Source organism: Archocentrus centrarchus, unplaced genomic scaffold (genome assembly GCF_007364275.1).
Source record: "Archocentrus centrarchus isolate MPI-CPG fArcCen1 unplaced genomic scaffold, fArcCen1 scaffold_24_ctg1, whole genome shotgun sequence".
Taxonomy (NCBI): domain Eukaryota; kingdom Metazoa; phylum Chordata; class Actinopteri; order Cichliformes; family Cichlidae; genus Archocentrus; species Archocentrus centrarchus.
Genome location: NW_022060254.1, coordinates 1164035 through 1185289, shown reverse-complemented (window position 1 = coordinate 1185289; position 21255 = coordinate 1164035). Strand labels below are relative to the sequence as shown.

Sequence of the window (21255 nt, the reverse complement as noted above, 5' to 3'; positions counted from 1 at the left end):
GTCATAAAAAGCTTCAGAAGCAAATCTCCATCTACTCGATGCCAAAGCTGTATTCACATAAGGAATGAAAAACACATTTGGTCATTGGCATAAATCACATTTTATTTGAGATTTCTTAAACATCAGGCTAGTCCCATCATGGCAACATTACATACCAGCGTCCCATCACAAAGATAAAACCAAAGTGTGCTGTAGGATGGACATGTGAGTAAACAAATCAATACAAAACAATTTTCTAAATAGTTCAGTGACGTCATTATTTAATGTACAAAAGCACACCCGGTGACTTTCTTAACGGTGGCTTCCTCCCCACTTGTTGTGATTCTACAGTTACATTTTGTTCCTCTCTGATCTCCGCAAAAAACAACCATTTCCCCTTAAAATCGGACGGTGATGCTAAAATAACAATTATAGTGTAACATAACGCATATATGAGTGATGATTTACTGCTTAGTAATCCAGTCACTGATGAAAAACCGGGTAGCAAACTGGCTTCAAACAGCTGAACGCGAGTATACTGTGTGTTTGTCCAGTGTACAACATGGCCGAGTAAAGGTGGTTAGTATGGACAAAACACAGAGGGTAGAATGTTCTTAAAGGTAAGTAATGAGAATGAGAAGTGGAGGGACGAGCATCAATATCACACTAGAAAATGTAAACAAAAAAACAACAGATAAAATTCACATAATTAGCTCCTTATATGAAAATGTGATTTGACTGGCAAGAGTCACAGAATGGTCTTTAAGAATTAGAATTTAAGAATCTATTTCTACAGTTTACATTCTATCATAAGAGACTCTCCTCATGTGCAACTCCGTGATGATGGAGGTCCAAACTGACTAAAGAAACAAATGGTTCCATTGTTTTTTCCCTTTTAAACATGTAGTTAAAATTCCTAGTAAACATCCCAGTAAACATACTCAAACACATCTGTAAGATAACTCATATGGAAGCTGCTGAAGAGCAAGCAAAAAAGAGCCATTTACACCGATTACCAAAACCTATATATCACCGAAACAAAGCGAGCTTGTGCCTGAGCTTCAATAGATGGCAGTTGTGAAAAGAAAACACGATTAAAAAGCAGATATGTAATATATTGGCCATTGTGCCAAAAGGCAAAAAATGTCACAATAGCGCAATATGTGTAATGTTCCAATGAAAAAGTCACTGGGAGTTTCACATATTAGACCAGCCCATTTAAAATCAATCAAGTGGAACAAGTGGCACCATTAAAGTCCACTTCTGTTTAAAGGGGGTGGGGAAAAAATAAAAATCAAGACATCAGTAATAAAAATGCTGCAAATAGAGATATCCTGAAATAAAATCCATGCACTCTCACTACAAAATGATATTGTCAAAATGTGAACTTCTCTCTCTCGCGTCTCTCCCTTTTTTTTTTTTTTTTTTTTTTTTTTAGACATTTATAATAAACTTCAGTTCAGCAGCGACAATATGTAAACAACACACTGAGAGGGCAGAGCTCTAGCAAACAAGGGGCGGGTATTGGCTGAGGGATTTGATGGACACATGGCAGGCAGAAGTTGGTCAGCTGACTGCTGTAGGCTGGAAGGTAGTCAAAGATGGTCATCTCAGCTGCAACAGAAGCCACACAGTTAGACAAAAAAACACTCCATTCGACTCCACTCGTTGATCTAGATACTGGATTCCCACAGAGCTGTAATTATGGCCTTTCACATACATGACACTGTTGGCTTTGTTAAGCTGTGAGTTATCCTTTCTGTCATTTGGACACATATTTGAGACTGTACATGAATACTTTATTCAGACTGTCAGAAAATTATACGCTTGTGCGGGTTTATTATTTATGCTTATGAGCAGGGTGCTGATTGAGGAGTGAGACCAACATGTTTGTCAGATCAACCTAAAGATAGCGCATGTACTGTAAAAGGATCTTTATATGCCTCTTGAAAGTGTTCATTACTCTTGGTTAAATCCGATTCAATATAGCACCAAATCACAACAGTCGCCTCAAGGCGCTTTATACTGTAAGGTGAAAACCCAACAGTCAAAATGACCCTCTATGAACAACCAATTAGCAACAGTGGGAAGGAAAAACTCCTTTTTAACAGGAAGAACCCCCCCCCAGCAGCCTAGGGCTATAGCAGCATAACTAAGGGGTGGCTCAGGGTCACCTGATCCAGCCCTAACTATAAGCTTGATCGTAAAGTAAAGTTTTAAGCCTAATCTTAAAAACAGAGAGGGTGTTGAGAGCTGGTTCCACAGAAGAGGGGCCTGAAAGCTGAAGGCTCTGCCTCCCATTCTACTCTTAAGTATCCGAGGAACCACAAGTAAGCCAGCAGTCTGAGAGTGAAGTGCTCTGTTGGGGTGATATGATACTATGAGGTATTTAAGGACAGCCTAATAGTAATGAAATACAACAGTCCAGCCTAGAAATAATGAATACATGAATTTGCTTTTCAGCATCACTCTCAGACAGAATGTTTCTAATTTTAGAAATATTGTGCCAATGCACAAAAGCAGTCCTACGTATTTGTTTAATATATGCATATATATAGGCGTAAGGCCAGGCCTTTATGTCAATGTAAAGCACCTGCTTGTTGTGATTTAGCACTATATAAATAAAACTGAATTGAACTGACATCGCTTCAGTGTATCAAAAATGAAGCCAACGCAAAAGTGCCTTAAACCCACATTATTCCTAACGGCCGTGGCCATTCTTTTGGTTGTGAAATAGTCTCACCCCACTTGCTGCACTGCAGCTGAGAAAAAGGCCATTCAAAGGGGCATCACCTCTGCTCAGAAAACAGGTTCCTGCTGTCTGACAGAAGCAAAAATATTCTCAGAGGCCCAACATACCAGGACATTCTAGATTCAAGACTATTAAAGCAAGGACAAACCAGTTAAAGAAGACTTTCTGCCCTAAAGGTTAATGCAGAATAAATGCACTTAGGCTGTTTTTGAGGACAACAGGGGAGGACTGTGCAAAATGTGGAAAAACAGGAGTGTGTGACTGTGTTTTATTACGTTATTATGGATTTGTTTTACACTGTAGAGGATGCACCTAATTTTGTTGTGGAAATGACAATGACAAAGTATCTCTTAAATGTTTCACAGCTGTTATGCTATAAAGTAATAAGTAAGTAATATCTACTCAGACAGCAGCAAAGCTCTTTGTCCTGTGGCCTCATTTTGAGCCATATTTAACAAAGTTGAAGTGAGACCAGAACTTTATTTATTTTTAGCTTTCACAGCCTTTGCCTGATACAGTTTCCCACAAGTGCATTTAATGTCTAAACATTAAAGGCAGTGTGGTGGTGACCTTACTTGGTGGGAACGGTGGGGGAGCCAGAGCGGTGGAAGTGGATATTCTGCCACTTGCTGTCACGGCGGTGCCAGATACGGGTCTCCTCTGACTGCATGGTGCGAGGCATGCCGTTACTGTCGATGTACTGGGTGAGGCGGATGTAGGCAATGCAGGCGGCTTCGTCCCCGATCAGGTGGACGTGTGGGTTGAGCAGGATGGTGTGGATGGGCTGCTTCCCCTTAGACAGAGCTGCAGAGGACAACAATGCTGTTTAAGCATGCTGTAAGAGATTAATATTCTGTGATTATCTTTAACATTTCTACAAATACTTTTTGGTAACCACATCCATGGTAGACAAATGAGTACACACTGCACTCTTTTACAAGGGTGTATACTACACAACATCTTTCTGTTTATATAATCTATAACAACAAGCCAGATATAATGCATACTTACAAGGTATTCACTTCCCAGTATACTCATGTGTGTTCAGGAATATTACTAAATATTGTACCTATATTACACCATCTGCTGATATCAATGCACTATGTATAAATCACTATAAACATATCCTTGCTGTTTACATTTGAGCAGCATTGCTGAGCAGTAGGTATGGCTTTAATATTGCTCCATGATGAGTCATAGTCTTTACTGTTCATGGCCATGAGTCATTCCTGACCAAACTGTTAGACAATGCTCACCCAATCAGAAGCTGGCATCACAGGCTAATCAACAAGACTGCAGCCTAGAACTGATGTTACAATATACAGACCGGCTCTATACCTAGAAGTAAGTCTCCAGTTTATTCATTTCAGTCGATAATGGCCCGTACAGCAAATAACACAGCACAATATGATCACATGATTAGGCTAAGCCAATTAGCAGGGGTGAAAGTAGTTTTAAATTCTTGCCAGTACTGACGTGTATATTGACGTATTTTATATATATATATATATATATATATATATATATATATATATATATATATATATATATATATGATTTTTCTTTTTTAAGTTGTTGAATGTTGTTCGTGCTGAAATTGCACTTCCTTTGTTTTTCAAAACCAAAGAGTTTTTGAACTAATGCATAAAGTTTCAGGATGACTGATGATGACTAAAAATGATAAAGTTTAAATACAAGAATCAATATGAACTGAGTCACATTGTGGGTGCACTGGATTTCTTGCTTATGAATATAATAGCTTTAGAGGTCTGCTTTTCTTATTTGAGTGTTGACTTATGCAAAATGCACCCATACTTTTTTAAAAAATTTTTTTATTTAAACATTTGTCAGTTTTATTGTTTAAAAAAATACAACATCGGATTTCTATCAGTATTGGCAAATTTAGAACATCGGTATCATATCGGACATAAACAAGTGGTATTGCACCATCCCTAGAGACTATATGCCTGATGGGGCATCAAACTTGGACCATGTCCACCGGAAACTCTTTACCATTCTCAAAGTAGAAGCGGTGAAAGTCTGTGCCCTCCACCAAGTTGCCCAAGGCTTCAGGTTCAAAGGATGTGAGCCCAGGATCACATATCTTCCTGAAAGAGTACAGGAGGTAGAAACATTAGCTTCATGGAAAGATATGAGCATGTGGCAGTTTTGTGAGTATTTCAATGAGTGACTAACGTGTAGGCTTCAAAGTCTCCATTGTTGATGGCCTCAATCAGCTGCTCAGTCACTTTGATGATCTCCTGCTTCCGAGCTGAGAGACAGAGAAACGCAGGCACATTACCTTAGATTTGGATATTTGGACAGCTGATGTGATGAAAAGAAGCAGAGTTAAAGGTTAAAAATGGAACGCAAAGACAACAGGAATTCAGCAACAGCATGAAGATGGGATCCACCTTGAATTCCACAATGTTACACAGAGATGAGATGAATGGAGGAAAAGCTGGTAGGACAGTGTAGTCAGCTTGGTTCAACATGTGACAACATTACCTTTCATGCTAAGAAGGTTAGCTAGGAAAAAAAAATGAATGGAAAGAATAAGTACTGATGAGGCTTTACATGCAAGTACTACTGACAGATAGTTCCACAACATTATGAGGTCGAAGCCAAAAAGTTACACCATAACCAAAAAAAACAAACAAAAAAACAGACATGCTCATGCCTGAACGCTCCATCTGTGTTGAGACCAAACTGAGCACCTTCAACTTCAGCAGATCATTGAATGTTTCTTCAGAAAGGCTGACTTATGTTTGCAATTAAACTCTAGGCTGACTAGTTTCTAAAGCCCCCCCCCCCCCCCCCCCCCCCCCTTCCCCTCAAGGTAGCTTGCTACTGCGACAAAACGGGCCTTTTATAAATCTGTGATACTAAAATCTGGCAGAGACTTTTCTCAGAAATGACAGTCTTGCTCAAGAGAACTTCACTAGAAGGAAATGGGTATCAAACACCCAACCATGACTAATACCTTACTAATGCTAATAATCCTCTGGCTTTATCAGTCTATTATCTAGTTCACAGTCACCACAGTGAAATTACATGTATGTCTTTGATTCATCTAAAGTTTTGTCCATACAAGGAACATTTTCTGAGTTTACAGGCCCTCAAAGAACACAAGGGTGGGTTGAATTTTGGTGTTCATTATTCCCAGCATTTATGATTGCTCGTAACTTCTTAAGTTGGCTAAATGAAATTTTGAGAATGAAAAACACATTTAAGTACTGTTAAAATTGTCATTGTTGTCAAGAACAAAGGTGATGTCCAGAGCTGTAGCAACTACAGAGGGATAAAGGTGATGAGCCATAGGAAGAGAGGCAGTGTGGCTTCGTGCTGAGAAAGAGCACTACAGCTGCGATGTTTGCTTTGAGTGTTGATTGAGAAGTACAGAGAAGGTCAGATGGAGTTGAACTGCGTGTTTGTGGCTCTAGAAAAAGCAGATGATAGGATGTAAAGAGAGGTACTCTGGTACTGCATGAGGATTCAAGATTGGCTAAGAAGTATGTGAGGACAAAGAGACAGTGGTGAGGTGTGTGTTCAGACTGGCAGATGGGTTCAAGTTCGGGGTGGGATTACATCAGGGATCTGCTCTGAGCCCCTTCTTATTTGTGGTGGTGATGGACAGATTGGAAGATGAAGACAGGCAGGAGTGTCTGTGGACTATGATGTTCGCATTGTGACCTGTAGTGAGAATATGGAGCAGGTGGAAGAAAGCCTGGAGAGGTGGAGTTATACACTGGAGGGAAATGAATCAAAGTCAGCAGAAGCAAGACAGAATACATGTGTACAAATGGGATGGAGACAGATTTAAGAGTGAAGCTGCAAGAGGGCAGAGGCAGGGGAGGTAGTTTAAATACCTGAGTTCAACCATCTAAAGCAACAGAGATAAGAGAGGTGAAGAAGAGTGTGTAGGCAAGGTGGAGTGAGTGGAGATGATTGTGAGGGGTGATTTGTGACAGAAGGATAGCAGCAAGCATGAAAGGGAAGGTTCAAAAGATGGTAGTGGGACCAGCTATGATGTATGATTTAGAGACGGTGGCACTGACACAAAGACAGGAGGTGGAGGTGGCCGAGTTGAAGATGTTAAGATTTTCACTGGGAATGACCAGGATGAACAAAATCAGAAACTAGTATATCAAAGACAGTTCAGATTGGGCGGTTTGGACATGTGCACAGGAGGGATGGTGGAAATAACGGACAAAGGATGTTGAAGATGGAGCTGCCATGCCACAGAAAAAAAACATGGACATACAAAGGTTTGAAGAGGATGGTACTGTAGGGACTGGGTGAGGTGGAAGCAGATGGTCTGCTGTGCTGATCGCTAAAGGAAGCAGCTGAAAAAGATGATAATTTTAAAAGAACCTTAAATGCAACATTTGGCAAGCATTTTGACACAGAAGGAATCACGGTTAGAAAATGAGCCTGGTATTAAACTGCAGATTTAAAAAAAAAAAAAAAAAAAAAAAAGACACCTTGAAATTGCTATAACTTGTTTTGACCGGCCACCCATCCCACACGCTGATATGACACTTAAAGCTTTTGAAACTTTCACCAGTGAATTATCAGAAAACAGATAAAACATCCAGTGCTTATTTCAGTGACTCAGTTTTGCTATTGAAATTATGATTTATGCTATGATATTGATGCTCAAAGTTGGACACAGGAAAAATCCTGCTGAAATAAAACAAGAATTTGGCTTCAGATTCTGACACTTCCAGTGGGAACTAATGACAAAGCACAACATTTCAACCCAACCCTGTACTTCAAACACTGGAGAAAAACTGAAAACATTCAGGACATAACTCAGTTTTTTAAAAGAGGTCAACTATTAATGACCTCTTTAAAGTGGGGGGGTTAGACGTGTCAGGACAGCTTCTGACCACTGAGTGGCGCCATCACACTGCAGCGCAACATTCAGATGTAGGTTGAAGAGATGTGGCTCAGTTGAATGCGTAAGAATATTTTGGTCACATTCAGATCTTTTTTAAGCCACATTGTTTTTAAAAACAGATAATATTGAGCTGAACTACTTATTAACAGTTGGAGCTGATTTTAACTGTCTATAAACACTTGAGCTAAGGAGACACATTTGAGACCATCAGAAAAATAAGCTCGCTTTTCTATAGGAAAATACTTTAACATATACAGCAGGAAGTACTGTTCTGGAGGTCAAATCTGTCACTTTGTTCTTCATCCATTTACCTGTTAAGTTACATTTTCTCATAGATTTCATTTCATGTATTTCCAGCACTTTTTGCTACATTTGTAAACACCTTCACTGATATCAAAGGAGGTGAAACTCTCAGCTTCAGGCATTCACGAGTTGGACTTACACTGAGTGTCGGTGGGGTCACCACTGTGAAGGGGCACCCCGCGCTGGGGAACAGGGCCCAGTGTGGGTGTTTGATGGGGGTCGCAGTGACATATGGTGTGATGGTCAGTGAAAAAGATCAAAAAGGAAGATGTGCAGAAGAGGAGCATGAAGGCAGCCGCCAGTGCCCACAGGATATACTGGCAGCACTCCTCACCACTGGGCCAAACACTGGGAGAGTACCAGCAGGAGGAGAAGGAAGAAGAGAAGGATGAAGCAGAAGAGGATGATGACAGAGAGCACGGAAGGCAAGGGGTGGGGAAGAGGAAGGGTGACGAAGGCCAGTGAGAAGTAAAGGGATCTAAGCACTTAAGATGGTAGATCTTGGGACTGGGGCAAGGAGAATGTGCTGAGATGGAGAAATTGGAAGATAGAATGAGATGGAGATGCGAAAGGAATGACAAGAGGAATGCAATGGAGAAAAGGAAAACAAAAAAATAAGATACTGTACATGAAAAGCATGCAGGAAAGGACAATTTGTTCAAAGCTCTTCATTCTTCCAGCAGCCAAGAACAAATCACATGGGCAGAGCACAGAGAGCAGTGTTCATGGAAGGAAAGATGAAAACAGTCATGTGAGATGGAGCCTTTCCTCAGCAAAAGAACTGATCAAACAACAGCACCACATTTAAAGAATTTGATTAAAAGCTGAGTTTCATCCATCCCTCCCCCTTGTTACGAAGTTTAACAAAGACAACTTCAAATTACTACAACTCAAAATTAGGTGTTCGCTACAATGATCATAGTTTTCCTCCTCTTTAGGGGTTGCCACAGTGCCTCCAACTCACTCCATCCCTAGCATCCTCCTCTGTCACTACATCCTGCACATATCCAAACCATCTCAGCCTCGCTTCTCTAACTTTATCTGCAAAGCATCTGAATCCCTCCACCTCCCCAGGCTCTACTCTCTGACTATAGATCACAATGTCATCTGCAATCATCATAATCCATAGAGCCTCCTGTCTGATCTCAATCATTACAATTTTCTTCTGGCATTAGGGGTGAAGGGTACGAATGATTACTATAACATTAAATCATAAAGTTGTTATTCATAATTAAGGCCAACGAATGAATGAAAACACACTAATGACTCTTTTAATTATAAGCAAATAGTGGCCTGCAGCACTGATGGAATCACACACATCTGGTCTTTTGTTTGGTAGGTTGAAGTGTTTCATAGCTGTTATAAAACACCCATTCATTTGATGTCACCCATCCATGAAAAAAGAAGCAGCCAGAGCTTCAGAGACAACTGTTATGGTGCTAAAGTATTGACAGCTAATGTAACTTTATTAGATGATGTACGTTATCATCTGTGTAATGTTAAGGTTAGTTTTGATGGGAAATCTTTGAAGGAAAGGTTCATATCAAAGCTCAATGAAGGTGCACCATCTAAATCATCCTCTAGTATTATGTTATAAAACCACTTAGAAACTCTTTTGAAGCTGAAGAAACACCTTTTTTTTTTTTTTTTTTTTTTTGGGGACAAGTTGTGAAGTTGTGAATTACCCAAAATGCTGCTGCTCTGTAGCAAAGACAATATATTGCTGAGGTAATGATAATGCTAGGCTAGGTGAACAGGAAGACAACATACTGTAACACCTGTAACCATATATGAACACACAGCCCCACTGTGTATAGAAATGTATTTAAAAAAAAAAAAAATCAAAAGACAAAATGTCACAAAAGCTCAGGAAAAAACAAAAAACAAATAAAAACTAAAGTACCTGGGAGAAGCTCCAGCCTCTGTCAATTAATGTAAGTCACTCCACCTTAATTGCCATTTTTTTCATAAATGAATATGAAGAAAGAAGCTATGAGGATATAATTTGCTGGCGAGTAATATTGTGCAACTTCAAAGCTTTGCTGAAATGAAAAAAAAATAACAACCCTATCAGCCACGTGCAGCAATGGAGACAACTGTGAAGCACTTCAACATGTCCCCTAATGGGCTTGTGTAAGTATGGATGTGCATTCATTACATGCATTTACAATAATGCAGCAAAATATTTGAATGTGAGGAGTTTTAACAATTGAGGAAATTCTAAATCTCATTTCTGTAAAACATTATCTATTCTATCGGACGACACACACACACACACACACACACACACACACACACACACACACACACACACACACACACTGATAAATCAGTTACACTCTTTAGACAGAACACATGTACATCACTGAACTCACAAAGGCCTTTCCCCTTCTCTCGTTTTTCTTCTTGCACTACAATCACTGAACTGATCGAGACCGTTCTGAATCAAAGATTTTGTTGTCCTGAGCACTATTAAATTAAATTTCTGCAGTATGCAGAAGGACCTCACAGTACAGATATTCTTCGTTCTGTTACTGTAAGTGGACTCCAGAACACTGGTTACTGGACAAAGTTACAGCTGCAGCACAGACTGGGTGAAACTAGCAACTGTCCAGGGGCAGCAGTCTCTTGTTACTGTGAGGTAATTAAGTCATATATGTTTTAAAAGCACTGCCTTTACCCCTGCATCCACCTGTAGACAGTCAATGTTCCCCAAGCAGACCCTTGCTGACCCTGTGATGAGTTTGCTGTAACCTAAAGACTTGTGGTAAAGAGCCAAAACACACACAAAACAAAACAAAACAAAAAAAATCCATGGTGTGCAGAGAATATAAAATCTTTATGTAATAATTCATCCATGCCAGGCTGAAAGCAAATTTTAAGCTCAGATCACCACAAAATGTCCTAACACAAAATAACCTAGAGATATTGTTTGTAAGCCTGAGGCCAGCAGGTTAAACTGGACATGACTGTCAGCTGCTTTTCCTCATGTAACATTTTTAAAGTCCTCACTCAACATCTACTTCCTGCTGTGCTAAAGATGGTGTTTCCTTAAGTAAGGTTATGAGGTCAAAATCTGAATTCCAAATCTCTTCATTCACAAACTAATCTATTCAAAAGAGTCTGAAATCAATCCATGTTCACCCAAATTACAACAAAAAGCAGGCCAATAGGGGCCTTCGATATTTTTCACCCCGAGGTCTCCTGATAGGTCAGTAAGGCCGTGGTTCTCTGTCAGCTATGACATACAAAATGAAGCAATATGGTCCAAGAGAAATGAAAAAAGATGGCAGCTGATAACACAGGATTCATGCAACAGACCCAAGTAGTAAATGGGTTTAGTGACAAACATTCCTCTGAAAAATATGGGTAGCACACACCTAATACATACAGTACTGTGAAAAAGTATTTGCCCCTTCCTGCTTTCTTAGTCTGTTGCATTTTTGCCACACTTACATGTCTCAGATTAAAGACAAAGCTAACCTGAGTGAATGCAAAATGGAGTTTTTAAATTATTTCATTCATTAAGGGAACAATAATTGCCCCCTAAAACTAATAACTGGTTGTTCCACTCTAGAAAGCAAGAACCACAACCCAGTTTTTGCAATAAATGCTACATGGACTGGTTCTTATGTAGTGCTTTTCTGCTCTACGTGAACACTCAAAGCCCTTTACAAGCATGTCTCACTCATCCATTCATTCAAGCACTCTAAGTGCCTCTAGCTAACATTCACACACGTAATCACACTCCAATGAACACATCATGCCCAAGGGTACTTTGACATGCAGACTGGAGCAACCAGGGCTCGATCCACCAACTTCCTGGTTAGCAGATGATCTGCTCTTCCTCCTGAGCCACAGCCCCCCCAATAACTGGCAGTGGGTCACATCACTGTGGAGGACTTCTGGCCCACCCTTCTTTGCAAAACAGTTTGAATTCAGCCCCACTGCAGGGTTTTCCAGCATGAATGGACTGCTGAAGGTCATGCCAAAGCATCTCAGTCTAATTTAAGTCTGAACTTTGAGTCGGCCACTCCAAAACCTTCATTTTGTTTTTTTGAACTGGTAGGTTCATCGTCTTGCTGCATAAGTGTGTTTGAGCGTCAGGCTACAAACTGATGGCTAGACATTCTCCTTCAGGATCTGGTAGGGAAAGGAGCAGGAATTCTTGGTTCCATCAACTACAGCAAAGCAGCTCCAGACCATCATACCACCACCACCACGTCATGAAATGCTGTGTTAGTTTTACAGCAGATGTAACGGGACTCAAATTTTCCAAAGAGTTTAACTTTTGTCTCGTTAGTCCACAGAGTATTTCCCCAAAAGTCTTGGAAATCATCAAGATATTTTTTGGAAAATGTGAGATGAGCCTTTGTGTTCTTTCTGGTCAGCAGTAGTTTTCACCTTGGAACATCAATGCCATTCTCTTTCTCTGAATCATGAACACTGACCTTAACTGAGGCAAGAGATGCCTGCAGTTCTTTAGATGCTGTTCTGGGTTCTTTTGTGAACTCCTGGATGAGTCATCAATGCACTCTTGGAGTAATTTTGGTAGGCTGGCCTCTCCCGGGAAGGTTCATCACAGTTCCAAGTTCCAAGTGTAACCTTTTCCAAACTAACAGATCTCTTCATTTCTCATCTGTTCATGAGTTTCTTTAAATTGTGGTATGATGTGTTGCTTTTGAGATCTTTTAACCTACAGGTGCTTCACTTTATCAAACTGATTATAGTTCATTATAACTTTTTCCTGTTAATACACGAAATCATCATTTAAAAACTGCATCTTGTATTTACTTGGGTAATCTTTGTCTAATACTGGAAGTTGTTTGATGATCTGAAACATGTAAACGTGGAATAAATGCAAAAGATGAAGAAATCAGGAAGAGGGCAAATACTTTTTCACAGCACTGTAAGTGAGCCATAGAAGAAAAATGAAGGCAACTCTTCAAAGTGAAGAAAGAGCTTCAGGGGAGCAGTGTCGTCCTGTTAACAGGAGGGTAGTTTGTATCTGTCACTCTGAACCTCCCTACCTCTCACGTCCTCGTCCTCGATGGTAGTGTTGGCGCTCTCACTGGACTCCTGTGAAAGGACAAAGAAGAGGACCTCTGAGTATAACCAGCCCCACGTAAAAACACAAACCAACACAGACATCTGAGTTTCAGTGCCATCACTTTTATCATCTCCCTGAACACCTGTTACAAGGCAACTTGGAGTTAGTTGTTCAGCAGATTCGAAGGCATGCTGTGATGACAGCATTGTTTTCTCTTCTGGGTCAGAGCTCAATATCTAAAAGTCTATCAATATTGTGCAACTCAAAATCAGATGAGAAATTAAAAGATGAGTGTGGGTACTTTAGTCGTTCTTCGGAGTCAGTCCAAATCAAGCAATTTTTTACGCTTCTTTTTAAGCCTTATCAAATCTGAAAACTCTGCTTTTCAAAACTTAATGTCTTTTTTTCATGGAACCAAATGTTGATTTGTGTGGTATTAATGTAGTTCTTTCATAGCAAGAAGGTATTTTGTTTTGCATAAAGCACTGATGGCTACAGCTCTTGAAAATGTAACTTTTGAGCTGTAAACATCAATTTCCCAAGATAATGTTTCACAAAGGATTTTTTTTTCTAAATGAAAAGTCAGACTTTTTTTATGGCTAAGAGTCCACGTGAAAATGACTGGCTTAATCACCATTTTTCAGCCTTTTTTGAATATAGCATGATGTTCATTTTGTACACTTTAGCATTGGTTTCTCAGTCAGATCCACCCCTTACCTGTAATGTACGCTCAGAACACCAAGAGGCAGAAAACAGTGAACTTGATGCTTCACAGTGGCACTTAGAAACTTAATATAAAGTTACAAAATTTTGAACTGGGTATCGTCTTTGGGAATTTTATCTTTAGAAGCACATTTGGCCAAAAATTCCTTAACATGCCTTTTCATCTCTTTATTGACTAACAAATATTTTATGTTGTATGACACATTACTTGTTCAATGCTCCTCTTTCTTCTTCTGCATATTGATTAGCACACAAATATTTAAAAAAAAAAATACTACAGTGGTACAAGTGATCCATATTCAAGCGAACATCTCTGTATCTACTTTGTGTATGTGACTACACAGCACACTACGCACAAGAACATATCCTACACTATGAGCTATCACAATATCATTGTCACTACACAAAGCAAATATTACAAGCATGCATGTTTTGCCACAACATCATCTTATGGACTCCACATATTCAGTAATGTAGATCCATACGCCTGCACAAACAAAAAATCCAGACACAACAGGTGAACTCTGAGAAGCATTTAGCTCAGACTGGCTTTGCCATCCATGCTACTGCACGATCTTTACTGTGTCCCAGCAGCATGCACAGCTCCTCTATCACACACTGTAACAACATGTTACAACAGCAATGCTTCTTAAAAGTTAGAAACACCAGCACAATTTCATTACGATGCTGCGAATTACACAAAAATTATTCTTGATGACAACTGCATAAATATTCAGAATAGTAAGAAAATGATGAAGGTTAAGTAAAATAATTGCATGCGACAGCTGATAACATGCATTATTTAACAGACCCCCTCCCCCCCCGTTTTATTACATGATGTTGAGTAAGAACAACTAATGGCACACAAACACCATCATCAGAAGCAACATTAAGCTTCTAGTCTAAATAGTGCACAACAGCAGCAGCAGCGACTACAGCTTCAGATCAGCATTTGATCAGCTGTATACCTTGTTTCCATCAGCTGGGTTGTGGATAACAGTGGTTTGAGGCTCCTGATTTGAGAGGACCAGAAGTAGGCGAAGACGTTAAGTGAAAGTGAGTTAGTAAGTCAGACTGACACAAAGGCATTTAGCAACATGGACTGAAATAAACGGAGTGAAGGGAGAGTTGGGATTTAACAGCGACTATTTAGGGAAACCAAGTCATTACTACAAATAAAATCACTACAGCTACGACATACTGCAGCACAACTGTACACGTGAGATGATGAGGCAGTGAAAGCTGTGACAACACCCTGAACATCACGTAAAGTACATCTTTCACCACAGGTTCTACTCAGCGCTGACAAGACGATGACAAAAAGTGACAGAAACAGACGGTCATAAATGACATGCCATTCCCAGCAAACCTGAAGAAAATATGCATGTTTTTGACTATAAATACACAACTTTACAGACTAAGCATACTGTGCTACTCTAAAAAAGATGAAAGACATACAAACGATACATCATCAGGGTGGATTTCCCCTGCGTATGTATGGCACATGTGACTGCAGAGTTCTTCGCACTACACGGTTCTGTCTCTATGCATCCCAGACTAACACCTCTCAAGGGCAAAGCTCAAAGATCTGCAAGTGAACTCTGTCAGAAAACATGATCATCACTGTGACAGAGGTACATTATTCCCAGTTCACCTATCCAAAACATTACTGTTACAGTTACTGGATTTGAAATAAGTGTAGTAGCAGTGCATGGCTATCAAGGTGTAAAAGAAATTGCCACGTATTAAAAAAAAAAGGTACCTGGAAGTAATAATTTAGTCATTTAATTTTTTTGCATGGACAGTATTAGCAGATTTCCCCCATCTCTTCATAAATCCCCCGTCTCAGCACAAAAATGAGAAACTCTAACAGAAGACATCTCATGACAGAATCTCCAGCAGTAAAAACCTGATGATGAACTGATGGAATATTTAGAGAAATCTGCCAATTTGCTGTCTGATATCTGCCTCGTTCCTGTGCATTTATGAACATGGGGGCTTATCTGAATTTAAACAAAAGCTTTTATACTTCAACTTGGCATTAAGAACATGCTTTAATCACTGGAACTTAATCTGGCAAACGTCAAACATATAAGACCCTCTCTGACGAGGCTTATACAGTATGCATGCCATGATATTCAGCCATACAGCTTACCGTTATACAAAACGGTCTCACACTTCAGAGGCCAGTTTGAAGCCCTTAAAGTCTCTTTTTAAGAAAACACTGAAAATTCTCGACACAAAGCTTTTACAGTATCATTGTTGTAACATCATAATCAAGTACAATATTTTGGATTTTGATAGCTATCAGATTTTTATGGATGCTTGCCTTATTTTTAAAGTTTTAAATGGACTTGCTCCACCTCTTTTAATGTATTTTATAAGCAAAAAAACCAAACAACAAAAAAAAAACAAGTAATACAATAAACACAAGAGCACTGACTAGAGGCGATTGTAATGTACAGCGGTGCAGGACAAAATTTGGCCAAGCGGTGGTGTCTGTTAGAGGCGCGCAGTCGTGGAACACACTGTCAGCTTACATCAGGAACTGTGGCACCTACTCTAGCTTTAAAAACTCTTCGAAACATTGGTTGAAAACTAACTGGAGGTACACTCACACCTAGATTACTTTGTCTATTTTGTTACTGCAATTTTGTGTTGTGTTACAGTATGTAGGTGATGCTTGTATTATTCTCTGCTCTTTGTTTTGTTGGATTTCTTCTGTTCTTACCTGCCTTAGAACAATGGATGAAAACTAGCTTTTGCGCTAACTCCGGCATATTTACATTGACGCTCATTGCTGACATGTTGTTTAATGTGCACTGTCCTAATTTAAACTAATTTAAAGAAAGAAAGAAAGAATCCCGTTCTAGTGGATCATATTTCTAAGAATCACATTTACAAACATTAGGGCTTTATCACTATAAGCTATGGAGCAAAAGAGAAAAACAATTTTTAGGGAGATCGCCACATGTTCAAAATCTAGCATTGTAGCACTGTTTCCAGTGTCTTCTAATAGTGCAAATACTGCCACATTACTCCACTCCAATTTGACAAACTTCACATTTACGGAACATCAACTCCTGCTTTTAAATGAAAACACTTAATCCCTCACATCATTAACTGATGATTCATATGCAAGACAACGGACCCTAAGCTTATTATAATGTATATACACACACTCACCAGACACTTTGTTAGGTACACCTTGGTTTCACCCTCGTTTGCCTTCAGATCTGCCTTAATTCTTTGTGGCACAGATTCAAGAAGGTTCTGGAAACATTCCTCAGATTTTGGCCCATACCAGCACGACAGCATCGTGCAGGTGCAGCAGATGTGTCAGCTGCATATCCATAATGTAAATCTTCTGTTCCACCACATCCCAATGGTGCTCTATTGGACTGAGATCTGGTGCCATTTCACCACGGTGAACTCATTGTCATTTTCCAGAAATCAGTTTGAGCTTTGTGATATGGCTCGTTAACCTGTTGGAAGCAGCCATCCATAAAATGATGGAGATGGTCAACAACAATACTCAGGCTGTTGTGTTTAAATGGTGCTCTGAGGCCCAAAGTGTACCAAGAAGACATCCCCCACTTTTACCAGCAGCCTGAACTCTTGATACAATACAGCTCCATGTTTTCATTATTTTTTATGCCAAATTCTGAGCCCATATCCAAGTGTTTCAGCAGAAATTAAACTGAACTGAAGTGAAATTGAGACAAATCAGACCCGGCCCCATTTTCCCAGTTTTCTGTTGTCCAATTTTGGTAAGCATGCACAAACTGTAGCCGCTGTTTCTTGTTGTTAGCTGAAACAAGCGGGACCCGGTGTGGTCTTCTGCTATTTTAGCCAATCTGCTTCAAGGTTGCACATGTTGGGTATTCAGAGGCGCTTTTCTGGACACCTTGGTCCACCTGCTTTTCTGGCTCCTATCAGCTCGAAGCAGTCTGGCCCTTCTCCTCTGACCTATGGCACCAACAAGGCCTTTATGCCCAGAGAACTGCCGCTCACTCGATATTTTCTCTTTTTCAGATCATTCTCTGTAACCAACAGAGGTGGTTGTTTGGGAAAAACCCTAGCAGATCAGCAGTTTCTGAAATAAGAGCAGCCTGTGTGGCACTTATAACCAAGTTATTTAAATCACCTTTCTTCCACAATCTGATACTCATTTTAAACTTCAGCATGACTACATGCCTAAATGCACTGAGCTGTGGCCATTGTTGAAGAGGTGTACCTAACAAATCTTCCGGTGTGTATATATGAGGTTCATGAAGGACATGGTTTCCTTAACTTCTGTAAATACTAGAATCTAGCAGGGTTTATAAGTGTTCATAAATCTTGGGATTTATCAACAGCTCTCCTGTCTGCTTCACTGATACTGATCTTTTCACTGACATTAAGTATTGTTTAAGGAGAGACGTCAGCTTTTTATTTGGTGCATTTCAGATACAATTATAGCCTGGGAGTTTGGGTCAATTACTGATGAAATTCCAAAGTATGGTGCATTTGTTTTGTTTCCAGTAGCATCAATCCTCTGCCATGCTTTTCCCCTCGGAAATTTGGCTGGCCCTTACGGGGCCCAGAACTGTGACTTTTTAAGAATATCAAATCATTCATCAATCATCTATACCATTATTATTTTTGGTGAGGCACTCTTTATGGACAAAGAACTCCCCCATCTTTACAACTTAATTGTCTCAGTGCAATAACAAACCAATGTTGTCTCTAGTTCAAACCAAAGGCTGAGAACCTGTGACAATGGTATACTAACCACAGCTGGCTTGCAATGGCCCAAATACCATTACAGCCGTCATCAACAACAAAGGAAAATGTCGCCCATGTACAGCAATGGGGCAATGTAAAAAAAGAGCAATCCAGGAGTGTAGACAGCTCATGTTACACAACCACTAAAGACATGTTTCATAAGCTAAATGGAAAAAAAACCCAACAGTCAAACAAACAAAAATAACAATGACCATCAACAACAAAACAAAAAAAAGCACCGAGTTCAACAGAGCTGTGTGGTCAAGCCACATGTGATGAAACATGTACAGTTTGAGAAAGAGAGTCATGCAAACAACAGGCAGCAAGGCAGGCAGACAGTGTACCAGAGAAGGAGTGGGGACAGGCTCTTTTGGGCTGGTGACCACATTGGCCTTGTTGTTGATCTGGAGAGACAGAGTGAACAGACAAGCAGGTAGATGGAACAGGGCAGAAGTGACAAGGCTTAGCATTCACTCTTCAAGCAGCTGCTGTGGAAGGAAAAGTGGAACATTGTGCTCAGAAGTTACTGTCAGCGTGTGCGGATAAAACCTGCGCGACTTCATCGAGAACCAAACATTAATGCGTTAATAACCCAGGAGAATGAGATCCCCACAGTTCAGACAGGTGAAGAGAAAGTGCGGAGAGAAGCACACCTGGAATATGGATAACATTTACACGAGTGTGGCCAAATAGATACGGAGTGACTGACTTCAAGAACCCTTTGACAAATTATACAGAGGGATATACATGACCACATCGACTCCATGTCCAAATCATATCCCATAAATAAAAATCAGGATCAGCATCAGAGCATGTGCGTATGCCAACATAAACACTGACAAGGAGCTGTTCAGTCACAGTTCTCAACAAAACAGAAAAAAATTGCGTGAATCGTCATCTTTAAAAACAACATGTTGGCCTAAATCTAAACCACAGCTACTGCAACACTGAGCCATCTATGGGGCACAGGGGAGGGCCAGATCTTTCTACAATCCAGTGTTGGCTGGGGACACACTGTATGACTATTTAAAACTGACCATTTAAATCCTGGTTTCACAGAAGTGGGGCCAGTTACAAAGTCCATATCAATCAGGAACAGGAATCTGTTACACTGATACATGCAACAAAACAAATACTTGCATCCTAAAATGAATATGGGCCTGCCAGCGTGAGACTGGCATTACTAAGACTCAGAATCAGAATCCTTTATTGATCCCAGAGGGAAATTTCTGTTGTTACAGCAGCATCCGTTTACAGAAGAATAAAACACTAATAAATTAAATAAATTAAAACTAAAACACATTTCCTACTGGATTTGGTAAAAATTCATAATTCTGTTTCTTCAGGAGTTAATAAAAGTTACTGTAAACCACTGAGCTGTTCAACACTTGTCCAGAGAACAAGAAAACTTATGGTTGGACTATTTAGGCTATTGAGATTAATTTTTGCCCATTTTACAGTATGTAAGAGTGGGTATTCAGTTCTGTAGCTGGAAAAGAAGCAAGTCAACAAACATGGCTGCTGATCTTTAACAATAATAGAAACAGGACAGTAACCAGAGCGGTCATGAATTCAGATCATCAGCGCACATAACAGAAAATCTTTAAATCCAGTTTGAAATTTTAGACCCTAGAGAGTGAGAATAAAAATAAAAAATAAAAAATTAAAGCATATTAGATATTGGAAAATACCCACAATGACTTATTTCAGAATGTCTACTTCCTAATGCCTACATTTCCTGAATAAAATGTAATAAAATCTTATTATTAAAGTGCAGAATTAAAGATAAATTTTAGGTTATAGAAAAAAATAAACAGTACACCTGTACATCAACACCAAACACGATGTTTCACTGTCTTTAGTCATGCGGTGCCTCCCCAGCCTTAAGCTGCACTGTGGTTGTGGCAGAATGGAAACACAATGAGGTTTCTACTGCCAACCAGCTACTGGAAGAGTCAGTCTGGTTAAAAAGCAGCAACAAGCTCAGACGTACCCTCAAATGTTCTGCACCCTCCGTCTTCCTTTTCTGCATTGATAAAGGAAACTGAAACTTTGATCGTACAACCTGAATTCACACACCCACTGATTCACATGCAGTAGATGAACCATGGAGTGATGATTAAAACCAATACATAGTAAACGCAATCTGTTTGTGTAAATTTGTTGGTGTGAATGCTCTTCCTTTCACACCAACAAAAATTCCCATCTTGCAACAAGTCAAAAGAATAAAAGCAGTTACAGTATTAAACGGGTCATATAGGCAGCTGGCATGAAAAACAGCATCTATGGTGACTGAAAAAAAACAGACGAAGGAAGAAAAAAAAAAAAAAAGGACTGCCACCAGCAGGAAGTCATCAATACCAAAAGAAACACATTAGTCATTCAAGGAGGCCAGATTGTGCTTGAAAGGAAAATGCCTCAGAACCAGAGCAAAAATGAACGAGCCTTTAAAGCCCTCAAAGATGAGGCAGCACAAATCAGAGAATCACAGATGTCAAATCAAACAATAGGAACGATGAGCAGCTCTGGAGTTCTGAGCAGCTTTTTATCATCTTTTTCTCTAATTATTGAGCTTATTGACAAAATAGTTTACTTTCTCTGGGATTTCTAAACAAGCTGTTTGCCAGGCAACCAAATTACCTTAAAAGCCCCATTTGCTTATCCCTTCGACTGCCACTGTTCACAGTCCCACATTAGAAATCATAACTCGGCACTGGGCCTGCCAAGCTTTCAACCAGGAAAAATACAGAAACTTGGAACCTGCAAGTCCAACAGCAA

The 21255-nt window shown here is 39.8% G+C and overlaps 1 protein-coding gene across 15 annotated transcripts in view; it reads right to left on the bottom strand.

The window, feature by feature from the left end:
- Positions 1–81: 81 nt before the first annotated feature.
- The window catches only part of camk2d1 (calcium/calmodulin-dependent protein kinase (CaM kinase) II delta 1), a 101486-nt gene continuing 80312 nt past the window's right edge, over positions 82–21255 (bottom strand). For 3 of the 15 annotated variants that reach the window (XM_030723290.1, XM_030723291.1, XM_030723284.1), the window contains exons 14-17: positions 12968–13016; positions 4928–5003; positions 4745–4839; positions 3303–3535 (exon numbers count right to left, since the gene is read on the bottom strand). In XM_030723290.1, the coding sequence (XP_030579150.1) occupies positions 3303–3535; positions 4745–4839; positions 4928–5003; positions 12968–13016 (453 nt within the window). Of the gene's footprint in view, positions 1594–3302; positions 3536–4744; positions 4840–4927; positions 5004–12967; positions 13017–14678; positions 14724–18821; positions 18882–20470; positions 20504–21255 lie in introns of those variants that run through there. The other 12 variants (XM_030723275.1, XM_030723277.1, XM_030723278.1 and 9 more) reach the window with 8 other exon arrangements.